Source organism: Hyposmocoma kahamanoa, unplaced genomic scaffold (genome assembly GCF_003589595.1).
Source record: "Hyposmocoma kahamanoa isolate Upper Pololo Valley unplaced genomic scaffold, ASM358959v1 79, whole genome shotgun sequence".
Taxonomy (NCBI): Eukaryota; Metazoa; Arthropoda; class Insecta; order Lepidoptera; family Cosmopterigidae; genus Hyposmocoma; species Hyposmocoma kahamanoa.
The window spans coordinates 6888523-6900683 of record NW_020653993.1 but is presented as its reverse complement, the minus strand read 5'-3'; the positions used below and the strand labels follow the sequence as shown (position 1 = coordinate 6900683).

At 33.8% G+C, this 12161-nt stretch overlaps 1 protein-coding gene across 1 annotated transcript in view; it reads right to left on the bottom strand.

Moving 5' to 3' along the window:
* The window catches only part of LOC113233611 (porphobilinogen deaminase), a 16822-nt gene extending 4867 nt beyond the window's left edge, over positions 1 to 11955 (bottom strand). Inside the window, exons 1-4 of the mRNA XM_026468764.1 lie at positions 11760 to 11955; positions 4650 to 4722; positions 3838 to 4024; positions 2510 to 2592 (exon numbers count right to left, since the gene is read on the bottom strand). Of these exons, the coding sequence (XP_026324549.1) occupies positions 2510 to 2592; positions 3838 to 4024; positions 4650 to 4722; positions 11760 to 11810 (394 nt within the window). The 5' untranslated portion in view covers positions 11811 to 11955. The remainder of the gene's footprint in view (positions 1 to 2509; positions 2593 to 3837; positions 4025 to 4649; positions 4723 to 11759) is intronic.
* Positions 11956 to 12161: the final 206 nt, after the last annotated feature.

Sequence of the window (12161 nt, the reverse complement as noted above, 5' to 3'; positions counted from 1 at the left end):
TGTATGAACTTACAAAAATTGACAATTCAAAGGAACTTGTGCTCTGTAATTGGATGAATAATGGGTCGAGGATGATTTAAGTGAAACAAGTTCGGTTATTTATTCCATGAGCGTGACCAATATTCAGCCGATAGAACATTTATCGACTGCAATCACTAGCTGCTCGTAAGCGGGCAACACTTTTGCACGATGAACTATTACCGCGTCTTCAAAAAAGCCAAACTAATAAAAACAAATCAACATCTTAAAAGATTGGCTTTCACACTTTTTTCCCCTGATTTGTTGATATTTATATTATCTTTGTCTATATTTGCTTTCTTTTTATTGACTTTCAATTTTATGTGGCCACTACAGTTAGCAATATTATAAAAATATTATTTAACTCTTTTGTTATAACGTTTGGTAACGTTTCGTTTTCAGTTTCGTAGTATCTATTATCAGTAGTATCTGTGATTTCGATAATTTTTGCAGCACGTTGCTTCGACTGTCCGAATATAGTGAGACAATAATTACATATTAATTATTACTATTATTTAATTATTACGAATAATACAAAAAAATATATAAAGCAAAGAATTAACAGTGCGCTGTCTTTACAAAAACCTGGAGTTGGTCATACGTATGAGATCGTTGCTATGGAGGACAAAGGTGGTCTAGTTTATCCCACCTAAGATGCTATCCAAATACGCACAGTAGCAGAGAATCCGAGAAAATAATAAACAAATAACAAAAATTTCACACGAGGCGATCATTAAGTAAACCCCTTCTGATTAATAAGATGTTACCATATTTTGTCAGCAGTAACATTTTTATTTGTCTTGCCATTCATCAATTTGATCAATTACCAACAGAAAACCTTCTAGTAAAAGTAATTAAGACAATCGCACGTTTATATATTGACGTGCATATTCATTATTTAAGTTAATCGATAAGATCTTCTATTACAAAAAGATGTTATATAATAAGCTCATTTCACTGGAAGGACAATAATTTTAATATTTGAAATCGATTAAAAACTAAAGTCTGAAATTTTTTTAAAGTAAAATAAAGGACTAAATTGTCTTATTCTAGTATTTTTGTACTGTATTAATATTACGACATTGTAATCAACAAATACTTGAACAAAAACTATTCTATTTAGAATCGATTATTTGAATGGAATACGCGTGTTTACGCGTTCAATTAATCGATCAAAAAACGCTTAGTTGCCGCGTCTACGCTTCAGAACAAGAACGAAGGTGGTCTAGTTTATCCCACCAAAGGTGCTATCCGAATATGCAGAGTAGCATAGTTAGAAATCCAAGAAATCATGCTAAAATCACAAAAACTTTACACGAGGCCGACATTAAGTAAACTTTTTGTCAACAGTAACATTTTCAGTTGTCATGCCATTCACCAATTTGATCAATCACCGACGGAAAACCATCTAGTAAATTTAATTAAGGCAGTTGCAAGTTCATATATTGACGTGCGTTTTCATTATTTAAGTCAATCGATAAGATCTTCTATTACAAAAAGACATTTATACATATAATAAGCTTATATTATTTCAAGAACAATAATTTTAATATTTCAAGATTAAAAATTAAAGTTTAAATTTTTAAGTAATTAAAATTTATCGAGTTCTTAGGTTTTCGCGATAGTTACACATAGGAAATGAAACTATTTTTCCGGATTAAAAGTACTAATTAATATGTTTTAATTTATTCTAATTTGTATTATTAATTAATAATACATTGAACTTAATAAAAATTCATTCAATAAAATAATTTGTAAAACTTAATGTAGCGAAAATTTGAATGTTTTCTTTGTAAAATTAAAAATAAGGTATTTAATTAATAACTATTGAAACTATAGTGAAAAAATAGGGTGGTTTGCATCAATATTAGACATAACTGGTTGAAGACTGTACCACCTCAGTCAACCGTGACCACGGGACATGTAAAGGGCCCGAAACGTCGGTTTGTTTGAAAAAACAAATATACGCGATTTAAATCCGGAAAAATAGTTTCATTTCCTATGATTAAATTTTTTTCAAAACAACTTTTAATAAAGGACATAGTATATTGTTTTGGTATTTTTCTACTATATTAATATTTCACGACTACTTGTAATCAACGAATACTTGAATCGATTAATTGAATGGAATACGTGTATTCCGTTCAATCAATCGATTTAGCGCGGAAGGAGGTTTCCCATCACTAAATATGTAGTTCTTGTGACGTCATGGATACATAAAATGTTGCACGCTCGGTTTGCATACAAATTGCTGTACTTGCGGCGTCTATCTAGATATATGTCTGTGGTTGTATGCCAGAAACATTAGATATCTATGTATTTAGATGTTAGATATGCATTGTGATAAAATGTTAAGCTTTAATTTTAGTACTTAATGCTAAATTAATTTTCTTTTGATGTGCAATCAATACTTTTGTTGGGGAAATGGCATATTTGGTTGTGAAAAACTTGCTTTTTTGGTAAAAGTTGCTAGAACAAAAAAATGACTCACCAATAACAGATCCTGCTGGTAGGCTCGAAAGTGTATGTTCCTTAAGCTCCTCCCTGAGCACTAAAGCATCTCTGGGATCTTCTCTGTAATTGAAAAATATTTTTCATCACACTTGCACGTAAACAGTGTCAAAGTCGATCGTGATGTCCTAAATTATGCCCACGGAGTTTTCATTACATTTTCTATATGCATTTCTATAGGCAAAATTTTTATGCTCTAAAAATTCTGAATGCATATTTCGCATTTATATATTTACAATATATTTTACTAAACTTATTTTGTATTGGACTTGAGTAGTTCATGAACTAAGAAGTTCTGCGCTCATGAATCTTAGTCCATGGTCATGAAATAATAAAAAAAGACTAAAAACAAAATTTGTATGTAGTGTTTTTTTTTATTTATTTCATGACCATGGATACGAGTCCTTAAGTCGACAAATTAGAGGTAATAAACATAGAGAGTAATAAAGAAAAGTTTAAATAAAATAAAATTCTATTCTACAGTATTTATGATGAATTTAAACACAACAATGAAATGTACTATTTATCTAGCGATACCAACTGGAACCTGTCATACAGGCCTTGCTTAGTTTGGTATTTGGGAGTTTTTAATATAAGTAGCATGTGTGTTGCATTTTGCTATACTTACAGTGACGCCAGACGACTTAATCCTTATATATTGTGCAAATAACTAGACCTTTAGACCTAAGCATTTTGCAATTTATTAACAATTTATGGACCAGTTCCGAAAAAAATGATTATTTTTATTATTATAATCTTTTGACTTATTAGTCGCGTTTTATGAGTCTCAATTTGTAATGGCGGCACTCCATATGGCCACTGTGTTTGATGTATTTGGAAAAATATTTGACGTACACACAAACATGCAAACACTGACAGATATGACCGTCTACACGTGAAGCCAAATAAGGAATTAAAATAATGAATATGACCACAGTGTGGACCTTTGATCTGAGTCCAGAAACCGACCACCGTGCTGTAACGCAAGTTTGGTGTTTGCTGTATTTGTCGAATGGACAGACATGGCAAATGCTTTGTCACACATCTATCTACACATGGTGATTGTTTGCCAAATATATCAACTACGCAAATACAAATAGCCATGTGAAGTGCCACCATAAGATACCATCCAGTGGCAACAACTGTTTCCCTCACCCCTCTGTCTACCCGCATAAGCTCTTCACACAGTGCGACCAAAGTTCGGACGTAACTGCGTTCGTGAGTTGGCAGACAACATATTTTGCGTCGTCATGTGGCACAAACCGGAATTTAATATGAAACCAATGCAACGTAAATTAAGCGACTTGCCTTTCAAAGACGGCGCCAATGGCAAGTCCTTCCGGTAAAGAAGTAGGTAGGTCCTTCAGAGAGTGCACGACAAAATCCACCTTACTGCTACGCAGAGCGTCCTCTAGATCTTTCGTGAAGAGCGACTTCTCGCCGATTTTTGGTAATGACACATCCAGTATACGGTCCCCTAAGGTTGTCATTGTTACTGAAAAAAAAACTTAGTTACAACTATTATCCAAAATTCTATCTCAAAATTGATTCGAAGAAATTTGCTGTTAGGAAATGAAACTATTTTTCCGGATTTAAATCGCGTATATTTGTTTTTTCAAACAAACCGACGTTTCGGGCCCTTTACAGGTCCCATGGTCATTTGACCATTCCGGAAAAATAGTTTCATTTCCTATGTGTAACAATCGCGAAAACCTAAGAAATTTGCTGTTATTAAAATTTGGTAAATTGTAATTTTTAAGTAGGATTTACTTAAAAAAAAATTTTTTTACTAAACAAGATTTTAATCAAATTAAAAACAGACGCGGTAGTCTAATGGTTTGACCTACTATCTCTCAAGCAGAGGGCCATGGGTTCGAATCCGGGATCGCACCATTGTGTTTTTCGGAGTTTACGTGCGAAATTTAATTTGAAATCTATCATGAGCTTTTCGGTGAACGAAGACGTCGTGAGGAAGCCTACACGTCGGAGAAGGTTGACATCACACGGACAACTTCTGAAGTCGCCAACCAGCAATTGGGCCATTGTGGTAGACTATGGCCTAAACCCTATCCTTAGAGGAGACGGATGTGCCCAGCAGTGGGATGTGTAAAAATACTCACCAATAGTGAACTCTTTCTCTGGATACACCTTTTTCAAGCTGTCTATCACAAAATTCGTTTGTATAAGTGCTAGCTGCAATATAATAAAATAATTCTTTGAAATTTGCATACTTTGATAAATGAAATTATAATGTATAGTCTGTTCCAATCCATTTTCAACAAAAAGTAAACAAAACTGTTTGGTTAAAATTCTAGAGCAATTACTTAATAAATCGAATAAGTAACACTATCACGTAGATTTCGACTTGACATCTCATCACTTTTTCCAACAATATTTATTTGAATAGCGTCGTAAAATTGTATTTAAAAAATGGAAGTACTAAAGTGAGGTTATTTTTCAACTATACATCTATTACTTGTCTATGGTTGCATAGTGCTGTACGGAACAAAACATGCGGTTCATTCAATTAAAGTTTTTGTAATCGATTAGTAACTCCAATATTTAAATCGCAATCGAACGTGTCTCTAAGTTTAAGGATTTGAAGGAGGGCTTAAAATTAAGATTTCGGAAATTTTAAATATGCTTAGCAGGTTATGTAGGGAAAACCGCTAGCATGACTCAATTAAATAAATCGATTCATTCAATTAATTAATCGATTTGTAGTTGGCATAACAATTAGCCATCATTAAACCGTCTATGGTTGGGTCAGTGCTTTTTTGTTAACATTTTGTTGAAAATGGATTAAAACGAACTTTGTTGAACAGTGTTTCCCAATCTTCTTCAGAATGGACCCCTTGAAGATGTAAGCTACAATAAAAGTCGCAATTGACAATTGTATCCGTTTATCTTTGGACCCTTATGTATACAGCGTGTTTTTTTTAAATGGAACAGTATGGGGAAATCCGAAACCATAGAAGATACAAGGAAGCCAAAACTGAAGAGTTCAATCAGCGAATACGAATAATTATGTATATCTATACTATAGTGTCTTTTTAATGGATAAAAATAATACTGTCCAGTATGGGAAAAATCCGAAACCTCTTCTTTTTAGCCCCGCACACATAGACAACCACAAATTACACTAAAACTCACGAGAGAAATAAATGTAGGCCATACAAATATTTCTCCCGGCATTGGAACCCGGAACACGGAAATCGGACCCGAGACCTCTGCGTGACAGTTCGGCATGGTAACCGTTCGGTTATGTATAAACACACAGTTATAAAATATTATTAGCCAGTACATAGATTTCATAAATGCCAAATAGACTCTTTATTTACAAAAGGCCTACAGTCATCACCACCAGACAGATGAGGCTGAATTAGGTAGAATGCAATTATTAACAATGGTAAACATCTACATATAGATACAGTGACATGGAGCAGTTCAAACCACCAAATAATAATTATTTTCTCTTTTATATTCATAATTAATTGAAATTCGTAGATAACTACATATACACATATGGGCCATTATTTTATTATGGGTACAATTATCGGTCCCCTGCAAAAAAATATACTTTTTAAATTAAATAAATTAAAATCAAGAATAAATCTACCGTCGGTAGCAATCTAATTAGACACCCGTCACAGAAAATATTATAAATTTAAGTAAAATACTATATTTATTTAAAAAATTACGGTAACTCTGTTGTTGTTTTTGGTAACGCAATTGTTTTCATATAAAAATTGGCTGTCCTTCGAACCGAGTCATTTGAAACAAGCGCAACGTCTGAAAAAAAATACAATGACAACCATGTTTTTGAATATTTTAACTAATATCTCATTGTTTGAACTTCACTTCACGGTAATAAGAATGATTTTATAACAACATATTATGGGTCAATTAAATATTCCTGGCCGAGTCCCCAAGGCCAAGCAAAAATACACCTACACAAGGTTACCATAGGAAAGTCAACCATAAATCAACCTTTTTACACTTCCTTACACCTAAGATCGTTTGAATGGCTGTGTATTTGTATCGGAGTGTAGGTGGGGGAGCGGGGCGGGTAAAATAACCAAGTCAGTCGCACGAGAGTCCTGGAGAGAAGCGCGTGTGTTTATTGTGAGGCCACTGAGTTACCGGCGACGTACGGTGAGTTTTCTAGATATTGATTATTTTGTTTCATGCAATGTATGTAAAAATTAGTTACAATTTTGAGGGCATTTTGATATCCTATGTATGTGTATCTATTTAATTACTACCTTCAAATAGGTTATTGTTTTACAACTGCGTTACCGCTACACTGCGTTACTGGCAATAGTAACGCAGTTGTAGCTATAGTAACTCAGTGGCTTTTCTTATAGTTTTCAGTTATATGTTACTCAATTCATGGTACCAATGTAACATTTGAGCATATTATATTGTTACAGCATAACATTTCGGACTCAATGGCGTTAACAGCGGCTGAAAAACAACGGCGTTATAGGCAAAAATTAAAAGAAAATCCAGTTAAGAATGCTGAAGCCAAAAGAAAACATCGGGAACGTTACCACGCGAAAAAAAAACTCGTAAAGGATATGACAAAAACGGAACATAGATCTGCTAAGCGCAAATGGAAGATTGCAAACAAAAAACGTCGAGAGCGTCAAAAAGCATTACAAGCCATTATGATCGAAACCCCAGTTTCCACACCACGTTCAGGAACTCCCGTTTCTTCGCGGTCTAGAGGAAGAAGACAAGTAAGACGAGACCGGTCTGCATTATATAGACAAAATTCAAAATTGCAGGAAGAAATAGAAAAACTAAAAAAGATGTGCAATAAGTACAAAAAAAGATACCAAAGATACAAAAACACCGTAAATGCAAACCAGTCGGAATCTGGCGACAAAAAATATGCAGTTTTATCCAATGCCATCAAAGATCGTTACAGGAGGATGAATAATGTAAAAGAGAAAAGAGCTATCAAAAAAATATTCCAAGGAGAGTCTATACAAAATTCTAGAATGAAAGTCGCCATTGTGCAAGAAACTATAGGCATTAACAAAATTAAACAAAGTCAGATTGCACCTAAACAGGCCATCCTAGCAAAGAAGATAAAGATTTTTTATGATCGTGATGATGTATCCAGAGCTACTGCTGGGAAACGAGAAACAGTGACGTGCAAAAAGAAAAAAGTACAGAAAAGATACCTCCTGGATACAATGAAAAATCTTTTCAATTCATTCAAAAGAGAAAATCCTAACGAGAGATGTTCATACTCTTACTTTACCAAGCAAAGACCCTTTTATATAAAGCCACCAACTGTTGATGGCAGAGATACCTGTCTATGTAAGACACATGTTAATTCACAATACTTGTTGAATGCTCTTCACAGACACAAAATTATATCCGAATCTAACATCACCCAAGCTATTGAGAACACCGTGTGTGCTACAGATAACAGAGCTTGCATGACTGGCAATTGCGACACCTGTAAAATTAAAGAAATACAGTACGAAATACCGGATCAATCCCAATTACTTAAATGGCAACAATGGGTTACAAAAACAGAAATTGTTGACAAATCAGGCAAGAAAGTAAAAATTACAAAAAATATAAAGGAAATTACCGAAGGTACCGTCGCAGAACTGGCAGATAAATTTAAAGAGGCTCTAGTTACATTAAGAAAACATATTTATAATATTAAAATACAGTACAGGAGTTACCGGGAAGCAATAGATGATCTGAAAAGTGATGAAGCTGTGCTGCATGTTGATTTTAGCGAAAATTACAGCTGTAAACATTTTGAGGAAATCCAGTCTCATCATTTTGGAGGATCGCGCAAGCAAGTAACTTTGCATACTGGAGTTATGTATATGAAACAAGACGGTGAATATAAGCTGCAGGTCAGTTCATTCTGCACCGTATCAGGTAATAATTCTCACAATCCTGCGTCCATTTGGGCCCACCTTCACCCAGTTATTAGTTACCTGAAAGACAACCATTCTCACGTAAAAACCATTCATATCTTCTCCGACGGACCCGCAACTCAGTACCGGCAGAAGTTGAACTTTCATTTCATCTGCACAAAAACATTCGAAGATTATGGCTTTGAACGCATGACATGGAACTTTTTCGAAGCAGGCCATGGAAAGGGCGCTGCTGATGGTGTTGGTGGATATCTCAAACGTGCAGCTGACAGAAAAGTGGCCTCTCACTGTGATATTCCTGACGCAGAGACTTTTTTCAACACTCTGAAAGACTCCAGCAAAATCCAACTATACTTTGTGACTGATGCCGATATTGAAAAGGTTGAGCAGACTGTTCCCAAAGATATTATCCCGCTTCGTGGTACTATGCAGGTACATCAAGTTTTTTCGGATACTCCAGGTGAATTGCAGTACCGTGACCTTAGTTGCTTCTGTCAGAGAGGTTTCTGCGCTTGCTTGTCACCAAAAAGATATCGGCCAATTCCTATTTCTACCAGCATAATCAGGCTATCTCCAGAAGGGAATGATATCGGTAACACATTCGAACAACCTCCTAAAAGAAATTATTTTGAGGAAAACATCAATAAGTCTCCAGAAAGCCATTGTGCAGAAGCTATGAATGAGGAGGAAGTCTTAAAGAATATAACCAACATTGTGAATCACTCCAAGAAGGCTTACTTTGAAATGGTTTATTCTTCTTCAAGCACGGATAATGACGAGCCTCTTTCGAAACTTAAACCCGTGAAAGAACAAGAAGCCTCTGTTTCCAATCGACATGAAAAAGACCTGATTGAAAAGGAAAATGTACACCCATCCAAAGTATTCATGGGGGTTTACGTCTTAGTAAAAGTGATCTCTAACAAAGATAAATCTTATTGTTACCTGGGCGTCGCTCAAAGCGGTGTTGATGAAGAGGGAGAGGTAAAGATAATGTTTTTCAAATCTGTCGATGATTCTGGGAAACTATTCAAAGCCATGGAGAAAGATATTTCTTACGAGCCTTATGAAAATATCTTGGAGATAGTTCCGAAACCAAAAATAATTAAAAAGGGTAGACGTGAGTTCTTCAAATTCAGTGTGCCATTGAACATTTTTGAAAAATGAGACTGACCTTGTGTTGAGATATATTTTTGTTGATTTAAGTTGTTTATAAGTTGATTATTTTCAAAGATTTTAATGTTTATTATTTAACGAAGAGTTCTGTTTATTTTTGTTTGATTGTTTTCTTACATTATGATTAGTTTTAATTGAAGAAAGTTTAAAGACTGTGATTGAGAAACCACTGCGTTACCAATTAACCACTGCGTTATCTTTTTGTCCCTCGTTTCCAGATAGTATTCACTAACATATCAGCTATTCTATATTAAAAATAAACTTAAACTAAAAATAATATCTATGACTCACCTTATTTGGAGCTATTTTTAAGACATTAAGCAAAAAAATATTATTATTTAGTCCTTTTTTCGAAAAGTATTGCATTTAAGTTTATTGATTGGTAACGCAGTAAGAAACTTTATTATAAAATAAATAACTAGACTGAGACTATTTTGTGATTTAACTTGTAAGATTAACGTATAATGTCCTTACTTTTTACGTGATATATGTTTACGAACCAAAATACATGTTCCTAACAATAAAACATAATTTTGTATGAAAGTAACGCAGTAGTATTTTTTTCTCATCATTCCTCGATAAAACGTCAATAACTTTAAGAAATAGCCAGAAATTATCGCTGCAAATGTATTTAATGAATAATATAAATGTTAATAAACATAAATAAAAATGTAACGGTACATAAATAATAAGTTTATAAAAATTAAAAAAATCTGTAAACGTATTCCAAATTGGTCCTAAAATAAAATAATGGCCCATATATGTATATAAAAGTATCTAGAGATCAAAGTATTGTTTTAAAATATTTGACAACCCTATTAAACTGTAATAATATTTTCTATGTAAATTTATTAAGTTATTTATTTAGTTACTTATGCTATTACTTATTCTATTATTGAGAGAGAGATCTTGGCATAAGAATATAAAGTATAGTTGTAGTTTTACTTCCTTTAAACATGGAATATTGACAACATCAGTGGCTCAATGATTTGGACTGTGGTCACTGGATGAGAAGATCTGTGGTTTGATTCCCAAATAGGACCAATATGGGAAATTAACTTTTCTAAATTGGTTTTAATCTCAGTATTCTTGAGTGTAGTACTTTAGAGTGAATTTTGTTGCTTTGGTACTCATAGTGCAGGGGAATTCCTAGTTCGAGACCAGGTGTCAATTGGTGTGGATGCCTGGCACATTATTATTATTATTCAAAGACCCTAAGGTGAACTACGACCTAAACTCTCTGTGAAATAGACCCTTGGACATGCATGAGTTGATTCAAATTGAAATAATTTATAGATTATATACAGTGACGGGCCTAGGGCCGTCGTAATCGTGACAAAAAATTCCCTGATGATAACAAGAAATAACTCAATGTGCCTAAATATCTATCATTTTCTTGTTTACGATGAGTTAAAAATTATTTACGCACAACAATGATGGAGCAAAGGTTAAACGATCTTGCTTTGCTTAACATGGAAGCTGATTTTTTAAAGACATTGGATTGTGAGGATTTATTTAATAATTTTGCTGCGTTTAAGTGCAGAAGAGTTTTGTAACACATTGTAAAACACATATCTAATTTTGGACGAGAATAAACCCATAGTTAAATAAATGAAACCTAAAACCGTTTTCAATGTTTTATTTAAATCTGAAACCTCTGAAAATATTAAAAACTAGCAGCTATTATAGATAACAAAATTTCTGAATTGATATTGATAAAAGTTGGCGATAAATTCATTATGTAGTCTACGAGTATATGATGTGTGCTGAGAAAGGGGCGCGGGCGGCTGGTACTGACTACATGGCCTGAGGCCTAGGGTGGCCAAGACTGCAAATACGCCATTGATTATATAGGAGATATATACTTCTTCTTCTTTTAAATGCTATGGCTCCATCGAAACAAACGATGATTTGTAAATGCTAATGTCAAGCAAAAATTACTTCTACTTTATATCAATATTTTGAATATGAAATGTAATGAACCGTCACAGTGACTCGACGTTTTTTAATCGATTTAGTTATCAAACGGTGAATTGGACGTGTCAGGGATCGTCAAACCGTGGTCTAAGTGAAAATCTATGTGAAGGCGATTTATAAATAGCAATTAGAATTGTAAGATAATTACACATAAAACAGAATAAATACCTCGCTCTTCCTGGAGCCGACACGTATAACGTTTTGGCCTTGGATTTCCATAGCGATTTAATTAAAAGGAAGTCACTATTTATGTAACAATTTGTAAAACTTATTATTTACAGGTTATGTCATGTAATTGAGAGTAAAAACTTTCGTGGAACTAATTAAAACAACAAAACACTAAACGCCTGTCACCAACACTGTGATGGACAAGTTAATCTAGTGCGTTAATAATAAATTTATTATTCACAATTTAACCAAAACATTGTGCAAGTAGCGGAAGTTCCTTTTTAAAATTGATACGGCTACAGCTACAACAAGTAACAAATTATTTGCTGAAACTTTGGCCAATAGGATTTTAGCCAATTAATTTGTACATACATCTTAGAGGGTGGACAAAAATAAAAGAAA